Raw genomic sequence first — 19,267 nt, forward strand, 5'->3', positions numbered from 1 at the left:
TTGCGCAGCACTGCTTGGCCGACCCTGGACTCCTCCCTGGAGTCCCGATCGACGCAGTAGAATCTTGTGAAGGTGTGCGTCGACCTCCACGTCGCAGCCCTGCAGATGTCCAGCAGGGGCACACCAGACAGGAACGCCGTGGTAGCAGCGATCGCTCTGGTCGAATGGGCTCTCGGACGGCCGGGCAGCGGTCGGTTTGCCAACCGGTGACAGTGCATGATGCAGCCGGAGAGCCATCTGGAAATGGAAGTCTTCGAGAGAGCCTTCCCTTGATTCACAGTCCCAAAGTTCACAAACAGCTGTGACGTCTTCCGAAAACTCTTTGTGCGGTCCACGTAGAACTTCAGCGCTCTAGCTACATCAAGCGAGTGCAAAGTCTTCTCGGCCGGCGACGGGAAGAAAAATGGCAACACCAAGGGCTCGTTGAGGTGGAAGTCCGACGGCACCTTGGGCATAAAGGAGGGGTGTGTCCTCAGCACCACCCTCGTGTCATGAAAAGTCAAGTATGGAGGCTTGCAAGATAGGGCCTGGATCTCTCCCACTCGTCGTGCGGAGGTGATGGCCACGAGGAAAGCTGCCTTCCATGACAGGAACTTCAAAGGCGCCAAATGCATAGGCTCGAATGGGGCCCCCATGAGCCTGGTCAGCACCACATTAAGCTCCCACGCCGGGCAGGAGCCTTCACCGGCGGAAATGATCGGAATAGTCCCTTCATGAATTTTTTCACCAGGCAATGAGACCACAAGGACACCCGTCCTGTAGTCCTGGTATATCGGGAGATTGCAGCCAGATGTATTTTGATGGAGGCGTGAGCCAGTCCAGCTTTGAACAGCGACAGTACGTACGGCAGTACTTGAGGGGCTGTAATCCGCAGAGGGTTAATCCTCTGTGCACGGCACCAGACAGAGAACCTCTTCCATTTATGTCCGTAGTACGAGAGTTGAGGACGCCCTGGCCTTTGCAAGATCCTCTCTGCAGTCGGCCGGGATGTCGTACCCTCCAAACTCTAGTGCTGCAGGAGCCAGGCCTGCAAGTTCAGCGACTACGGGTTGTGGTGAAGAATGGCACCTCCTTCTCTGGAGAGAAGGTCTGCGTCCGTCGGCAGCTTGACTGGTGGGGAGGTTGGCAAGTCCAGAAGGTCCGGGAACCAGATCTGTCTTGGCCACGCCAGTGCGACGAGGATCATCCTGCACCGGGACCTCTTGAGCTGGTTGATGAGCCAGAGCAGCAACGGCAGCAGAGGGAACGCATAAAGAAATAGGCCGTCCCAGGGGAACGAGAAAGCATCGCCCATGCTCCTCAGCTGGGGGAACCTGCTGGCGAACCTCCGGCACTTGGAATTCGTCACCGTCGAAAGAGATCGATCTGGGGTTCGCCCCATCGTCGGAAGAGTCGATCCACTTAATCCTTCCCACTCGTGGCACGAGCACAGCTCCCTCCTGAGAGAGTCGGCGATCGTGTTTTTTATTCCTGCCAGATGATGAGGCACCAGAAACATCCCTTGGGCGACAGCCCAATGCCACAGATCCTGGGCTTCCTTGGATAGGGCCGGGGACCTGGTTCCGCCCTGCTTCTGGATGTAGAACATCGTGGTGGTGTTGTCGGTGAAGATCCTCACCACCTTGCCCTTGAGGGACGGAAGAAAGGACCCGAGGGCCCAGAACACTGCGCGGAGCTCCAAGATGTTGATGTGGAGTGACTTCTCCGGGAGCCAAAGGCCTCTCGCGTGAAGATCTCTGGAGTGTGCTCCCCAACCTTCCAGGGAGGCGTGGGTCGTCACGGTCACATGGTGAGCTGGGGTCTGAAAGTCCGTGCCCGCCGACAGATGGGAGCAGGTACCCCACCACCGGATCGCCTGACGGAACGTCTCGTTGAGAGGGATCCTGTCCTCGAAGCTGCCCGTCGACTGGACCCAGCGGGCGTCGAGGAACTCTTGTAAGAGGCGCATCCGAAGCCTGCAAAGGCGCACCAGATAAATGCAGGAGGACATCATCCCGAGGAGGGATCTGATAGATCTTACCCTGGCCATGTCCGTGGCCAGCAGATGCTGCACCTTGCCCAGAATGGTCCTGGTCCTTTCCTCCGACGGCGAGGCCAGCCGCGCCACTGTGTCGAGCTTGGCCCCCAGAAACAGGGCGACTTGCGACGGAACCAGGGGGATTTTGGAAAGATGGAGAATCCCAGGTCCGTGAGCAGCTGGACGGTCTTCGCAGTGTGCTCCATGGCGAGCTCCCCTGTCCTTGCCCGGATGAGCCAGTCGTCCAGGTAGGGGTAGACGTGGATCCCTTGTAGGCGTAGCCACCCCGCCACCGGTGCGAGGCACTTGAACACCCTGGTTGCCGACTTCAATCCGAACCGGAGGGCCTTGAACTGGTAGTGCCGCCCTTGGACCACGAACCTGAGGAACTTTCGATGTCTTTTTAGAATGGGGATGTGGAAGTACGCATCCTCCAAGTCCAACGACGACAGGAAATCGCCCTCCTCCAGCTGTCCCAGCACATGCTGGAGGGTGACCATACGGAACTTCTGTGCCTTGATGTACTTGTTCAGTCGTCGTAGGTCCAGGATGGGGCGCCATCCTCCTGTCTCCTTTTTTACAAGGAAGTACCTTGAGTAAACTCCGGAGCCCCGAAGCCTCTTTGGGACAAGCTTGATGGCACTCTTCTTGAGCATCGCCCTTACTTCCAAGAGTAGTTGGGGGACGTGATTTTCCTTCCTGGCCACGGGTGGAACGCAAGGGCACTTCTGAAACTCGAGGGCGTGCCCTTGGGTCAGGGCGTCCAGCACCCAACGGTCAGTGGAGATGGCCTCCCACACGCTGATGAACCTCGCCAGCCGGCCTCCCACCGGGGTGCTTCGGCGGGGGCCCGACCCCGCGGTCGGTTCAATCTTGTTTGGAGGCCGCCTTGCCTCCTTGTCCTCCCAGTCGACGACGGGCACCACCTGACTTGCCGCGTCCCCTGTAGGCTTCCTGGGACGAAGATCTTGCCGCTTGGCGGTACGTGGAGGAGCCACTGCCGGATCCCTTGGAGGCACCTTGTCTGCCTCCGGAGCTCCGAAAGGACGGCTGTCGTCGTTGGAGCACTCCCAGTGCCCGGGTAGTGTGTCTTGATGGCCTGAAGGGACTCATCAACCGCCTTCCCAAACAGGTTGTTCCCGTCGAAGGGCATGTCCAAAACCTTGGTTTGTACGTCCTGGCGGAAATCCGTGGCCTTGAGCCATCCTCGTCGTCTCAAGCAAACGCTGTTGCCCAACTGACGGAAACCGGTGTCGGTGATGTCCGTTGCCACAGTGATGGTGTGGTCCGAAGCAAACTCACCCTCCTGTAGGATTTCTAGGGCCTCAGCCCTTTTGGCGTCCGGAAGGAAGTCGAACAGAGGGGCGATTTTGAACCACAACTCCCTGACGTAGCGGGTTACGATAGCCAGGGCGTTGGCCGCCTTGATAGTCGTCGCTGCGAATGAGATGATCCGCCGTCCCATCATTTCAAACTTCCTGCCCTCGCCGTCCGGCGGGGAAGTTGATGTCGAGGCCGATGCCCCCCAGCTTTCTTCTTTGCCACCGCCGAGACGACCGAATCCGGGGTAGGGTGCGCCTGAAGGCACAAGGGGGCAGCGTCGGGGACCCAGTACTTCTTCTCGTACCGGTCCCGCTTTGCTGGCGCCGTGGCAGGGTTCTTGAGGAGGGTGAGCCCCTCATCCCAGATGTCATCAAGAAGCGGTAACGGCGAGGACCGTCTTCCTTTTAGCCTTGCGCCTTTGGTAAAGGAACCCTTCCTTCTTCTCTTCTGGGCAGAGCTGGAAGAGCTCGGATGCCCTGGAAATCATGGCATGAAAGGATCCAATCTCGTCGGGCGGGGACGCCCGAGCAGGGGGCGACGGGGGGACACGTCCCGTCGTCGCCTCCATCGTCATCTGTACCGGTCGTAGCCGTGTCCGTGCCTGTATCATCCCCATGGGTAGTAGACCGGGGGAAGGCAGAGCAGGCCGCAGAGGTGGGAGAGGTCGCGTAGGATGCGTCGTCCTCCTTATGCAATGGACTTTCCGAAGGTCCTGGCTCCGGTTCCCCCGTCGGGTCTGGCTCAGGTACCTCCGTCGGGGGAAGGGGCAACCTTGTCCTTATCTCCGAACATAAGGAATGAATTGCTGACAAAATGGGCGCCGAAGTGTCCTGCGGTGCCAGAAACGACGGGCGCGAGGGCTCTTGAGGAGCCTTGCTTCTTCAGAGGTCGTGTCTGTATCCACGATGGCCACTAGCCCTTCCCCCACCTTTTCCAACGAGGACTTCGTGGGGGTCTTCTCAATGGGCCTGATCCCTCCGCGGTGGCAGGGAGACTCTGGGACCTGAGGGCGCCTCCACTGGTGTAGCCTCCACAGGCTGAGCCAGGGCTGCAGCGACATCCTCAATCGAGGTCTTAGCAGGGTGAATTAAGGCCATCGTCACCTTCTGGACGCCTGGGGCCTTCACCTTGGGGGGAGGGTCCGAGCCTCGCTCCCCCTCTGCCGGAATCTTCGAGATCGACCGGGGCCTCTCCAGAAGCTCCGCCAGGTTCTCGGACTTCCTCTTACTCAAGCCAGAGTGTTGGCTCGTGGTTGATGGTGCCGGGGAGGATGCGCCCTGCCTGGCAGCCAAGGAGCCCGACCGTTCGGGTTAAGAAGCATGCTTATGAGCATGTTAAGAAGTCTTGATTGCACATCTGAAGCAAACCCAGACTTTAACCACGCAAATCTGCTTACCAGTGTGCTAGCCGCCATTGCTCCGATACTGTACGAGTCGAGAACAGTTTCAAGGGACTCGCAAATAGCTTCCTACCCTATCTATAACAATGTTAAAAAAAACGTGTTTCATCCCCTTCGGGAATATGATCAGCCGCCATCACTATACGTTCCCATAAGGTAAACAAAAACTAAAATTCAGCAAATGCCACATATGCACTGGGCCATACTCTCAGCAGAGAAATCTTTCTTTGCCATGGCATCATGGCGTTTGTCATCCCTGTCTGGGGAAATCGTCGGGCAGACAATCGGTTTGTAGTAGAAGGGTCAGCCTGCACCAGCAAGCTTTCTGTACTGGGATATTTTGAAAGGTAAACTGGATCACTACTAGGAGGTCCCGTATTCACTAGACAATATTTTATTCAAACAAAATTAACTCTGGCGTTCCCCGGTTGGCACCAATCCGCCTCTGTAAGGCCACATGATATGATAGGTTATTTATAACGCGCTTAATAACCAGAGGTTTCTAAGTGCGGACCCGGGGATCGAACCCATGATGCTCCGTGTCGTCTTGCATCCAGAGGGGGCAGGTTGCCGCTGAGCTATCCTCCCGACACATGCAGAATAGGGTCTTCTTGAGGTCCCTTGTCCAAAATATCAGTGCAGTCATCCAGCTCATAAGGTGGTGCAGGCCTGCTCCATCCTAAATATTCAATGACTCTAAACATTAGCTGTCTATATGACCCACCTGCATTTTCCGAGGGGTCTGGCCTACCATAATCATATCTATCCCACTTGCTGTTTGCATGGTCTCATAAAGGTCCTCCATTCTGGACTCTTCTGATATCACAGCCTCTGGAACGCTTGGCGTTCCATACTCCAAGCCAAAAGGATGTGCTCTTTTGTCTCTAAAGACTTCGAAGTTTAATGCTGCCGTCCGTTTTGACGACCGTGGTGTTGAATATTGTGTTTGAAAAGGGGTGGATCGGGGGGTTCGAGTCCACTGACGTCAGAGCTTTTGCCTTCGCAGGCATATGCTCTCGACTCCACAGAACCTTCAATGGTTCAAGGAGTTTTTTGCATGCAAACCCAGGCTCAATGACGCACAGGGTTTGTACTTTGCCCTTTGTCTGGTTTCTCCTCCTACTCTTCTGCTTCGAGGTGGTATAGCCGCATTGTCAAAGACTAGGAGCATTTTTTTGGCAGAATCTCTCCCATTCAGCCAGAGAGGCTGATTTTGTCGGGCACGTTGCCCGTTCGCGGGAGAAACTCTATGAAGTAGACTGCGATCTGTGATTCCTTTTCTTCACATGTCATGAAGACGACGTGCAGTGAGATCCACTCCTGGATCGAGAACGCCTTTAATCTATCTAATGAGGAGAGTCGCCCCTCAACTCGGAGGATCGCTTTTTCGACTGAGCTGTCAAAGGGTATTTATGCGACGTACCTGCAACTAATTTCCCTCTACGTTATTTCAGGACTTTCACGGTCATCGAAAGGCAGGATTCAAACTCTGATGTCTTATGATCGGATCCCAAGCACCATGGACACACCAGACGGGGGTCCATGCCGGATATTTTTGCCCCACTGACGTAGCATTCTTTAAAACCCGAGTTTGGAATCTATGATGCCGACAAAGATGCCTTTTTTCATAGAATTTAATAGGTTTCTCGAAGGAACAGAAATTTGCCGATCTTCCAAAGTGATTGCTCTGGCGGAAAAACGGAACTGAAGCCAACCGTCGCTGCGCGCGCTATATGTACCAGTAATGACGTTGACATCGAGACAGAGACCCTCGAGGAACATCGAGTCGACCGGCATCAAAGTCCAGCGCCCCATGCTGGAAAGGATTTCCGAAGCAGCTAAAGCTGAATATGGATATTTTATAAAATGAGGAATACGTGGGAGGACACAATCCATTCAAAGCCCAATTATTCAAGGACATGTTCAGAATTGACTAGAAACACTAAATTCAGATTGGGGTAGACAAGCAGAAGAAAATACCCTTCAAGTAGAGCGTCCAAACCTGCTGGGCATAGTAGCTATATATGAAACTCATTGGAAAAGGTGGGCATTCGTGGGACAAATTGAAGAAAAATCCAAAAAGTATTTCCTGAGAATGAAACCTTTAACCAAAATGAATTGAAAATCCTCTAGAGCCAATGATGTCAAAGCAAATAAAATGTTGGTTGAAGCTTCTACTCAGAGGCAATCCGGGTAGATTGTCAGGCTGAAAAAACCTTTTCAGCATAATGGATTCTGATCTGTTGATATTGGGAATTACAACAGAGTATGTTTAAATCCAGTTTGAGTACTTGAAATGGTTGGACTATGAGATTGTCATCTTGTATGCAAAACGTCATTGGTACTACGATTACAAAGATCCTTAAGGGTAAGATATGCTCTTAGAACAAGGAGAACATTATACACTATTGTCCAATTGATACTGAACATGGGGCCAGCATACTTCATTGCAAGATCTATGCCTTTATGGAAGATGCAGAATTAAGAAGGTATTTGGAAGAGAACTTGTGTAAAGGATTCTAGGGTCCTATTTTTTTATACCGAAAGCAGGGCATGAATTGAGGCCTTGTGGACCCGTTGGGCTGTTAAGTACTATATGAATACAATGCAAATACTATGGTAACTTTAAAGGATTTACCATTAAAAATAATTACCGGCTACCACTAAAATCGGGATACCAAACTACGACAGGGGTTGAAATTAAAATGACATTAGCAGTAGCTATAAACAGCTAATAGGTACATGGTATAGTCTCGTAGGGAGAAGCTACCACTGGTAAACCAGGAACTAGTGCATAGCTTGCCACAAATCTAATTTCCACAGGAGATGTACATTTTTTACATTGAGCAGATATTGTGAGATGCTGTTCAATAACCACTACAGTCACCAAATATTTGGTTGTGGATTATGTAATGCTCTGGTGACATAATTTAATGATAAATATAGAGAACCTCTGGAAACCTACATAAAAGACATAGGGCCTCATTACACGGAAGGCGGTAAGGGTTAACGGTCACTGGTAATGGTACCAGCGACCGTTAACCCTTACCGCCTTACTACAAGGTCCCTTTGTGGGTTGGTACTTTAACGTCTGCTTTTTAGCAGGTGTTAAAAACCAACCCGCAAAGGGACCAGGGTGCTAATTACGGTACCGCAATTTGCGGTACTGTAATTAGCACCTTCCCCATTCCCATTATGCCCTATGGGGCAAAAATGGGAATGGGGAAGGGCAATGGAGGGGAAGGGGGAATTACCGCCCCGCCAACCTTGGAATAGGGCGGTAATTCCCCTTTCCTCCAAGGCGGTGCCGGTATTTTACCGGCATGGACCAAGGTGCTAATAGAACCTTGGTCCACCGCCTACTGTGTAATGAGGCCCATGGAATCTAGATGCACTATTATGTATATTCCTATTATGCCCCAATCCGCACTGTTTATGCATTTGAAGCATCCAACGATTATCTATGCTTCATCATCTCAGACAAGTGCATGGAGAATAAGAAAAAAAAGACAAGATTGTTTTAAGGTAGCCAGTTCGAGATAGTTAAACAAGTCCATGGATTAATTTTACAATTTTATAGAGAACTCATTAAGGGGTGCTTGACAGTACTAGGTCTATTGTACAATCGATCAAGAGGAATATAAAAATAATTTCCGAATGCTATTTACTTCAACACAGGTTGTGGTGCACCCAGATTTGAATTTACCATTTACTGTAGAAACTATGCATCTGCAAACTCCATAGAAGAAAACAAAATTAAGACCCAGCAGACTCTCCCCCCCCCCCCCGGGGCAATTGTAGTATATACAAAAGGAAACTCTTAGTAATAAAAGATTGCATTTTGCATTGAAGACCTTAGAGGGCCTATGAGAAAATATTACATTATGGTCTGATCAGGATAATCTGAGCTTTCTTAAATCTATTACATTTACTAAAATCAGAGACATGCGAGGTGAACCTTGTTCTATGAGATTTAATTCACGGTGGCAGAATGACAGACAATAGCAATGAAAATGAGGAAGCATTATCCAGGTTTAGTGGTTAAAAGGAGGATGGGGTGCTTCTAGTAATTACATATTACCTAAAGATATTGTATGGATATTTTATTTCTACAGTAACATCAGGAGTTCACCCACATGCCGCCTCCCCTTAAATATTACCCCCCACCCCTCCCATCCATGTTTTTTGCCTCTGTCCAAGACCTGCCACCCACCTCTTGTCTGCTGCTAGGTTACATTAACTCAACATCCAAGCGTGCAGATTTGGAGCCTGGTACTTGGACCAGAGTGCTGCTTTGCTGAGTTTCCCCCACTGGGCAGTCAACACTAGGGCGTACATGTCCCTTGTGTGTAGACCTAGGGAGAAGCATTAAAAAGCACATTTTCTTCTGTTGAGAAAGGAATTACACATGGACATACAGACTACTGGGTTGATAGCATGTTTCCCACACAAAGTATAACCTCCTTCCATCTGTAAAAGCAGCATGTGCACGTGTTTGGTTTAAGTGCTTTACTGAAGATGTCCATGCATCTAAGAGGGAGCTGTAAAAGGGCAGATTCTATGACTTCCAGAGTAAGGCTGCTAAATTCATAGTGGATGTGGGTGGGATATGTGCTGGTGGAGTTGTGATAGCAGGTTGTGTATTGATTAGTGGTTGATTGGGGATGACTTGCGATGCACAACAGGTGGCGATACCATACTTGTCCTGCGTGCCCATGTGGAAGCATTCAGAATTAGAATTGTGGTCTCCTGTGGCAGTTTTTACACTTTCCTCCATCACTGGGGTGGGAGGGGAGAATGACCAACCACATCATTAGAAGTGCATTGTCTAGGGACTCTGGTAAGGTTACCTGACGCGGAGCGGTGGCATTTTGTATTCGTACTTGTCACAAGTCAGTCTACATCGCGATGGCCCCTTTTTCAAAAAAGGTTTGAGTACACTTGTGCTCAGTTCCCACTCTTGTCCCTGTTGGACGCGCTGTCTGATAGAAACCTTATTAAATGTGTTCTTATTTTTTAAAAGTCTCTGATTTGAATTAACTGTTTCAATAGACCACCACTTCAAAATAACCATCCAGTAAAAGAGCATTGGTTGACCAGATGGGACCAACAACTTGGTAAACGTTAGAAATTCAGTCTCATGTTCTTCATTAAGACCGCCCCCCCCCTCTCGATCCCCCACACACCTCGTCACAAACTGAGCATTCAGGAGGCATCAAACTGGCCACATTTTTCAATTCAGGTTAATGATGACCTTTGCCTCAAGCACTTCACATAGCGACCAATATGCTGGGTCCAAATATGCACGACGGGTCCCTGCTCTAAACGCCGGAAAGAACATTTTGAATACCCCCATATAAAGATTAATTTATGACGACAGGATAATAAAGTGGTATATTTATGGAGGAGTCATTTTAGAGTAGAAATAGTAGATGTGTTAATTAAACTTTCATGTGACAACAAAAAAAGACCGCAAAATGTCGCTCATGTATAAGAGGGAACAGAAACGTAGGATTGCAAAATTTCTGTTTAAATATCAGTCGGATTTGCAGCTCCAAATATATTTAGTAAAATATTCTGCTTTCCACTAACGGATAATATGGCTCCAGTATTGCAGGTGCACACATGTTTCTTGCAGGTCACCTGTGTTTGCCTAAATGCTCTGCAAGTCCATTTTAATGAGCTTAATAGCATACATTTGCGACTTTTTTCAATTTAAAAGCAGGTGCACTTTCTCAGAAGGTTACATACATTTTAAGAAGCGTGACTTAGAATACTCCACTCCCAAATTGATTGTACTTTTGCAAAAGATCAATATTGAATAGCTAGACGACCCACAAACAATTAAAATAAGGACATTAAGACTATCTTGTATTAGCATCATCGGCATCCCAAGCAAAACCGTTAAAATGCGTTTTCATTTTAAAGCTTTTAAGTAAAAGCTTTTACTAAACACAAAGTGCAGCAAACCAAAATGAATGCAGAGCACGACATGCAGAACAAAATGTCAAAGACCGTGTACAAAAAAGAAAATGTGCAATTTTTAATGTAACTGACAAGTAAAAAACAAAAGCATCCATCTACAAGCATCTTCTAGAAAGAAAAAGCAAAACAGGACGTAGCAGGAACTTTACACAGTAATAAGAATATAAACTTAAAAGCAGAAAATGGTATAACACATTTACTACATTATTTTACTGCCAAAGAGAAGTAAATGAATTTGTAACTTGCATGTTGGTTAATGCCGTGTCTTCCAAGTGAATCCCGGCTCACCTGAGACTCCAGGTGCTTCTCCGTCAGTGTCATCATCTCCTCATAAGTCATCTGTGAGAAGAGAGAAGCGTACTTGTGCAAGCGCAAGCTCTTCAGCCATGAGGGGACATCTGCCAGGAGACAAAAGCGGTTTCAAACAAAACATTAGCATTGCTTAAAGATCCCATCCCTGGGAAGCACAGCTCTGGGCATATAGCCCAGAACTTCAGCATAACTATTAGACAGAAGGTACTGCAGTATGAGCTTTAAAGCTACTGATCCTCAATTTGATAACACTCCAACACTTAAGAGGACACAATGTGTGCGATATTACACATGGCATCAAAGTATTAAGGCTGGATTCTGGTAAGTAATTGGGTATGTGAAATGTTGGGGAGCTACAGGTTGTGAGCTACCATGGAAGAAAAGTTTGAGAACAAAAATGAAAAACCTCAAGTAGCTCAAAATACAGACTATTGTAATCCTATTCCATGGACATCCTGCAAGACATGCTATGCCATACATGGGGTAAGTGCATGCACATTTTGTCTGCCCTTATAAAATCCTTAGCCTGAAACACAAGTGACCCCAATATTGCCATCCAGTTTACTCTCTGCCATAATAAAAAATAAAAAACTGCGTAGATTAAGAAAGTGGATAGTAGGCGAGTGGTTTCAAAGAAAGGGGTAATAGTCACGCTAGTGAATAACTTGCATCACAGTCAACATGCAGCCATACGACCAACAACACTTACTAGTAATATTCTTTTTGGTGCATATATTTGTTTTAGGGTGACTTGACATGCATATCTGCCATCTAATGGTTGGCCTGGAGTATTAAAACTGGTTAACTTAAACTGAAAATTAGGCGTCAACTGCATAGTCACAGCAACTCTTATAATTATTAGGCATCTGTACTTGTGCGTTTCCATTATTTCTATACCCAGAGGAGAGAATGGAAATCTAAAATAGATAGGCACAAAAGACACATACTGTTAACACTGGTCTGCTGAAGCATGTGAATCCTGTTTACATGCACATTCTATGCCTAGACCATCATGCGGTATTACTCCCTGGAAAGAGATGGAGGAATAATTAATTCAGCAATACTTCTCTGACTTAAGTCAGTCAGTCTTTATTTGATTATTTTGAGGAAGTGCCCTTAGTCTCGACAAGACCCAGGGGAGACTGGAAGCAATGGCCAATTCAAGACTTCCAAACAATTGTGAACTACAATCACAGAACCGCACACCCAATCCAAACCAGGTTGGAAGTACAAAAGGTAATCTCCCTACATGGTAGGGCAAACCAGTCTGACATTGTGGGTTCCTTGAATAAGAGGCTCCCGTGTGGAGAAGTCTGCAGACGATGGAAGAAGCAGAGATTGAAGAGGTGTTGGTAGGTGAGAGCAGGTGCACGTAACATGAGGAAAGCGGACATGTCACGGCAGTGGTTACAACTAAAGTGAAGGAGGAAGTTAAGGCAGAGGTTTTTTACTACAGGATGTGGTGGTGCCTTATATTCCAGAAGGTTATTTTCCCTTCCCTCTTTACCTTCCTCCTTGTCATCTCACAGCCAGCTCTTGATGTAACGACCTCCACTATGTTTCCAACACCAGCACATCCTGCTGCTTGAGTGATGGCGGTCCCAGATTCTTCTGTGTGGCATTACAGGCCACCTTTCAATACCATCACAGACAGGCAGAGTGTGCCATCCTGTGTGAATGGGTGACCCACTGGCATCCATTTTGAGATTTGTAATGTTATCTATGTGGGTTAATTCTTTAACATAGTTCCTGACAAGCCGAATGCACATAATTTCATTGTGGTTGTGGCATGCATTGGATAATGACGTGAGCATTATCAGATCAGCATTCATGTTGTCTGAAAAAAGGCTCCAGACATAGGTAGAGTTGCAGTAATTGCCACAAATCCATACAGTCCCAATGAGACATCACTGTCAAAAGTGTAAACCAACTGCACATCGCTCAATCCTTCTCAAAGGTAGCATTTCTTTCACCAAGGTTGAACAAGAACTTGTCGGACCACCACCAGTTAGGGCGTTACGTAATTTTCCATAGTTGTACGCCAGATAGACCTGCAAAACTCACATTTTGTCTAAATTTAAACCTTCTCTAATAAGACATGAAACCTGTCTTTTCATGATCTCTTCCACAAAAGCCTTAAATTCTGGGACTTTCGCCATGTTATCTTGTGATGTGAATGCAGCTAACAACAAAGGGTGCAACTGGACTGAATTGTAAATTAATCTGTTTTCTAGGTATAAATCTAATTTACTAAAGAACAAATGACTTGCCAGAGTAATCTGTGGGAGGAACAGAACAAGTTACTTTCTTACCTGGTAACGTTCTTTCGATGGGATGTTCCTCCGACGTATTCCACATCGGACAGTGATTACCGTCTCTGTCAAAGATGTGGAATACTTCGGAGGACACAATCCCCTCGAAATAAGTTACTCACCGTAGTGACTAATGTACCCTTAGTTCCCTTTCCTCCATACTGTATGGGCGTCCGTTCCTAAGGAAGGGAGACGGAACCTTTTTCACCAGAAAAACCTTCTTCCTCTTTAAATTTAGAGGCGCGCATGGGTGAGGCCCTGGAAGCATGCGCTACCCCAACTATGCCCACTGGCACCACTCCTCAGTCCCCACTGATGCGTTAGCAAAATGTACCATTGCCTAATTACATCAGTATTAATAGGGGGAGGATGGTGGGACGTATGGAGGAAAGGGGACTAAGAGTGTGTTAGTCACTACAGTGAGTAACATAATTACTCTTACGTCCTGTCCCCTTTCCTCCATACTGTATGGGCGATTACAACTGAATGTATCCCGAGGGTGGAGAGAAGACTCTCCTTAAGAAAACAAGTGCCTTAGAACCGCCTGTCCGAAGGCCGCATCTGACTTCGAGCCAGCGTCCAAACAGTACTGCTTGTAGAAACCAGACGGGGTGGCCCAGGTAGTTGCTCTGCTTACGACCTGCAACAGAACCTGCAGCTGCAATGTGATGGCATGGACGTGCATTTTGGCTGGCAACGGCTTGCGCTGGCCCTCATGGGCCTCTTTGATGGCCACAACCATCCAGCTTGCTTTGGAGGCCTTGGATGCCTGATAACTGGGTCTGGAGCACCCAAATGTGACAGAGTGCGCCGGACTTACGGAAGGCCTTGGTCCTATCCAGATAGAATTTCAGAGCACGTCGGACATCCAGACAGTGCAAGACTCTCGAAGCCACTCTCTAAACCTCGTCCTTGGGGTCAGCGAAGAATGTAGGTAGGACCATTTCCTCGTTTAGATGAAACGCAGAGGGTACCATAGGTAGGAACGCCGGGTGAGTCCGCAGGACCACCTTATCCCTGTGGAAAGTGGTATAGGGTTCTGAAGACACCAGAGCCTGGATCTCGCTGACTGAGCGGATGAGAGACCTTCTAGCAGAGCTGTCTTGATGGTGACCAGCCCGATGCCTGCGGACGCCATTGGCTCGAAGAGTTTGTGCGCCAGGGCGCCCAGCAACACATTGAGGTCCTACACAGGGTGTGGCTTTTTGATGGGCGGATAAAGCCTGGACAGGCACACCAGATGTTTCCAGACTATCGGTTTGGAAGAGAAGACCACCTCCGCTGAATTTCTGTAGGCCCCTATGGCTGCGAGATAGGTGCGACATGTGTCCACCTGTACACCTGAGTGGGCAAGGTGCGCCTACAAGGAAAGTACATCGTCAGCGTGCACGTCAGGAGGTTGATTTCCTTAGAATCTGCCCAGTGACAGAACCAGCTCCATTTGCTCCTGTACTAGCTCATAGTGGCCTTGCTTCTAGCACTCTGGTTGATCTCCAGGTTAGCCCAAGATAGGTTCCGGTGCTTGAAGCTGATCTGCTCAGGAACCGGGCTGCGAGGGCTAGCTTCTGAGGAGCAGGGTGGAGGAACCTGCGCCCCGCAAGGACAGTAGGGGTGCTGGGCCCACCGGAAGGTAAATGGGTGGTTGGTCCGAGAGGCTGAGCAATTCGGAGAACCACAGTCTCGCCGGCCACAAAGGCACTATCACTCTGATGATGAGGTAACAAGTCTCCTTTATCTCGGAGTACCCTGGTGATCAGGGGTGTGGGCGGAACATATGCCGTCATGCCCTCCCATTGAATCTGCATGGCATCGCCCAGGGAGCCGGGGCCTAGTTCCAGCCAAGACGTAAACTGATTGCACTTTGTTCCTCCAGGAGGCAAATATATCCACCTGAGGATGGCCCCATGTGTTGAAGACCTCATGCAGCACCTGGTCGTTCAGTTGCCACTCATAATTGTCCACACCCAGCCTGCCGAGTCTGTCCGCCTCCAAGTTGGACTCCCCCGGGAGGTGGACAGCCCTGAGGTAGATGTTTTCCTGAGCCCATTCCCACATGCAGACCGCTAGGTTGCACAGCGGAGGGGATATGATACTCCCCTGCTTGTTGACATAGTACATGCTGGTGGAGTGGTCGGTCTGGACCAGGACGGTCCTGCCCCTGATGAGCGGGAGGAAGGACCCGAGGGCTAGCCAAATGGCTCCGAGCTCCAGCCAATTGATATGCGACGCCTGCCGGGTCCAGACACTGGCTGTCCAGGGTGGCTCCCTAGCAATCTAGGGAGGAGTCCGCAGTAATGGTGAGCTGCGGAGTCGGCTGCCGGAATGACCTACGAGACCGCAAATTGCAGTCCTTGGACCACCACTTGAGGTCAGAGAGGAGAGAAAGCGGTATGCTGACCAGCTCTGCTTGGGAGCCCCTCTCCTGATTCCATGAGGCTGCGAAGTGCAGTTGCAGTCTACTCATCCGGAGCCTCGTGTGTGGCACTGCTAAGAGGACCACTGCCATGATACCCAGCAGTTGCTGGTATCACAAAGCTGAAGTAACTGGTCTGGTAAGGAAGTGCGCTGTGGCCCCCTTAATGGCTGTAATCTTGTCCTCCGAATTAAATACCTTCTCGGAGCTCGTATCCCAGATGAGGCCTAGGAAGGTGAGAGACTGCGTGGGCTGCAGCTGAGACTTCTTGAGGTCGATAGTAAACCCCAGGTCGTGGAGCGTACTCATAAGCATGGTGGAGGTGCGGACAACCCCCTCTGGGGGATCTAGCCTTGATGAGCCAGTCGTCCAGGCACGGGTAGACCTGGTGGTCCTGGGCCCTAAGGAAGGCTGCCACGGCATTCATGAGTCTGGTGAATATCCTGGGGGCTGAGTGGAGGCTAAAAAGGGTAGAACCGTGTACTGGAAATGACAGCCTATGATCCTGAAGAGTAGGAAACAGCGATGTGGCTGCCAAATCGGGACGTGTAAGTAGGCGTCCTTCAGATCCAGGGAGCACATCCAGTCTCCCCGGTCTAGTGTCTCTTCAATGAGTGCTGGCGTAACCACCTTTAATTTCAGAAGAGGGAGGTTGAGGGTGGATAGCTACAACAACTCTGAGGACAGCCTGGTTCTTCTTAATATTGGCGAAAATCCTGGAATAGAAGCCTAATCCGCTCTGGGAGGGCTGGTACTTCTTCCACTGCCTGGCTCTCAACGAGCGACAAGATCGCTGCCAAAAGAGTTGTCGTCTCAGGAGGCGAGGAAGGAGGAAAGGGAGGTGGGTAACCCGTGGATACTACTGAGAGGATCCATGGGTCTGCAAAGTTCTATTGCCAAAAATGCACTTGAGAGGCTAGCCTGCCACCCAAAACTACTGCACCCCGGCCCCCACTGGAAACACATGGACCCGGAGGGACGCACCAGGCCTTTTTGCTCTCTGAGGCTGCTGCTGAGGAGGGGGACGTGAAGACCCATGCTCCCCACCTCCATTTTTGTTGCTTGCACCAGTGCAGACTAGACAATCGGTCAGGTTGTCTCGACCTCCGTTCCTGGAATCCCCGAAACCCGCCAAACACCCACCCCTTATCGAAGCGTTGATGCGACTGGTTATACGCCTTGGGCGTGGACTTCGTCAGGATAAACACTTTGCAGTTTGCTAGCTGTTCTTCTCTAACTCCTCGTCAGATGTGTTAGGAAAGATTTCATAATTGTAGGTAATTTTCCTTCCATGTGGCAACCCCCAAAATATTTGCTGTTTTACACCCTGATCTAGACTTTGCCAGAGAAGCGCAGCCTTCCGCTGCACTCCTCTGGGCTTTCGCTCAATCCTTCTGGGGAAATTGACATGCCCTTAAGACAGTCAGTGCTGGGAGACTTAGTTTCCCTTAGTTCTTTCCTCATGTTGCAGCTTTTGAGCAACATGAAGAGTGCACCGTAACTTACATTAGCGCGCTCTTGGGTCTCTAGTCATTCCAAAGGCCCTAGAAACTCTCGCTGGACTTCTGAAATGTGCAAGGGTGTCACGGACGGGACTGGTGGCAGCTATCGTTTGTGTTTTGAACCCCTTTTCACCATGTTAACCGTGCTTTCCGCGTTTGGCCCAAATGGGTGGCCTGGCCTCCTGTCCGCTGACCGTATTGGCCCTTCACCTTCCCCCAGGTCGAGCCAACCCGGGGCAGTCCTTATTTGGTCATGCACTTTTCCGCGAAACAAAGCTTTCGCAGGCTTCTGCATGCCTTGTGTGTGCCTCCAGGATGTGGGCTGGGATGTCTGTTCCCAATACACATCCTGGGTGCCAGAGAGTCTAGAGTGTCCTGAATGCCTGGGACCTCCGTGGTCCATGATAGGTCCACGTATGGTGTGAGTGTTTGTGAGCGGATCTCCCATTGGGCCCTCTCCGTTTTGGCGCGAAGGGAACGTTGGATAAGAGGAGGCTGAAAACACCACTACCATGTCGATCTCCCCACGAACAAAGGATCAGGAGCCAAGTATCCTGCAACTAAGAAGCTGAGTCGAGGAATCGCTGGTGACCCGCTGAAGGTTTGGCACCCTGCACTGCTGTCGTCCTGCAAGACCACTCGGCCTCTGATCGAACGAGACGGTCTGCAGAGGCGCTTCAACCCTTTAGAATAGTGGGAACAACTATTCTCAGCATCTTCACCAAATCCTGTATGTAAGCCTTCGGAAGCGTCCCTGGGCCATCCAGTGGACTGACCAGCCTACACAAGAACCTTGCTCTGTCACCGCCGTCTGGCTGCTGCTAATCCCGTGTCCTCGGCACTCTCACACGATTCGTACACTTGGCATTCCCAGGTCTGAATTGAGACGTGTGCTTTGGGATCGGAATACATGCGGTTGCCGATTTTCTCTGCTGTGGTAACAACCCTGTGCATGTTCGCTGCATCTGGGACACCCTCGACCCTGACTCCTGCTGTCGCGGAATCTACACAGCGTTTAGACATCCTGCTGATCGCATCTGAACCTGCCAGTACCGAAACTGAACCGGAGCAGCCTGGGTCTGCCTGCATCGGGGACCGGTGGGTAGTCAATACACTAACCGGTCAACCTCCCGCAGGAGCCTGTGGCTTTCCATCGCTGTCGTAAACAGCAAACCCTTTTTTTTCCGCACTCATGCCCTGCTTCTGCCCACAAGTAGAGGCTGCGCTTGAGTAGCGGGGATCTGTTCATCATCCTTTTGTTCACCTCTCTGAACTGCCTGATTTCCCTGAAGAGACTCCCCTTTGCCCGTTGGCACCCGCGTGTGCAGGTACTTTTGAGTACAAGGCTCCACTCTTCGTAGGGCTCCGACTTCCTTCTAGTTATGTGGCCTCTGATGTCGGACTGGGTCTAACGATTACTTGCACTGCCCGTTTTCCTCCCCATCTAGGTGGTCTGCATATTTCGTGCTTCTAATTCCTTAGAACCCTTGGTCTTGTATATACATTGTATTGCTTGTGATGTGTTGGTTTATTTGAGTTTTACCGTGATTCTTTACTATGGTCGATGTTACAAAGGCCTTATAATAAATGTGTCTATTTTTAATATAACACCTGTCTGGAGTAATTTGTAAGCGACCTTGCTTTGTGTGCTCATTGCGGGCTTTCAGTCACCCTCACCCCGGTTGAGGCCTAGTCTTGACCGCCGCCATGGCTGCCCTGATTGGGCTGGCTTGTCCAGAGGTTACCCTGTTCCAAGAAACTAGGCTGGCCTTCTGAACCTCTGTCCCTCCAGGACCGAGTTCAGAAATCCTTCTTAACAAGATCTAGAGTGGAAGAAGTCACTACCCTCGAACGGAAGGTCCAATATGCGATCCTGGATGTCGGATTTAAACTTAGTAGCCTGAAGCCAGGCTGTCCTTCTCATGTCTGTGGCGATGCAAATGGCCCGGCAAGAGTAATCGATGTGGGCCACTGTGGTCCCATGGTGTCCTGCGCTACCAGCCT

The 19,267-nt window shown here is 49.8% G+C and overlaps 1 protein-coding gene across 5 annotated transcripts in view; it reads right to left on the reverse strand.

Moving 5' to 3' along the window:
* SAMD4B (sterile alpha motif domain containing 4B) overlaps positions 1 to 19,267 on the reverse strand; it is a 1,200,154-nt gene that overhangs the window by 941,915 nt on the left and 238,972 nt on the right. For 4 of the 5 annotated variants that reach the window (XM_069644253.1, XM_069644254.1, XM_069644256.1 and 1 more), the window contains exon 5: positions 10,971 to 11,122. In XM_069644253.1, coding sequence (XP_069500354.1) covers positions 10,971 to 11,122 — 152 coding nt within the window. The remainder of the gene's footprint in view (positions 1 to 10,970; positions 11,123 to 19,267) is intronic. The other variant, XM_069644257.1, reaches the window with a different exon arrangement.

The sequence above is a fragment of the Ambystoma mexicanum genome, chromosome 2p, assembly GCF_040938575.1.
Source record: "Ambystoma mexicanum isolate Mex_15411 chromosome 2p, UKY_AmexF1_1, whole genome shotgun sequence".
Taxonomy (NCBI): Eukaryota; Metazoa; Chordata; class Amphibia; order Caudata; family Ambystomatidae; genus Ambystoma; species Ambystoma mexicanum.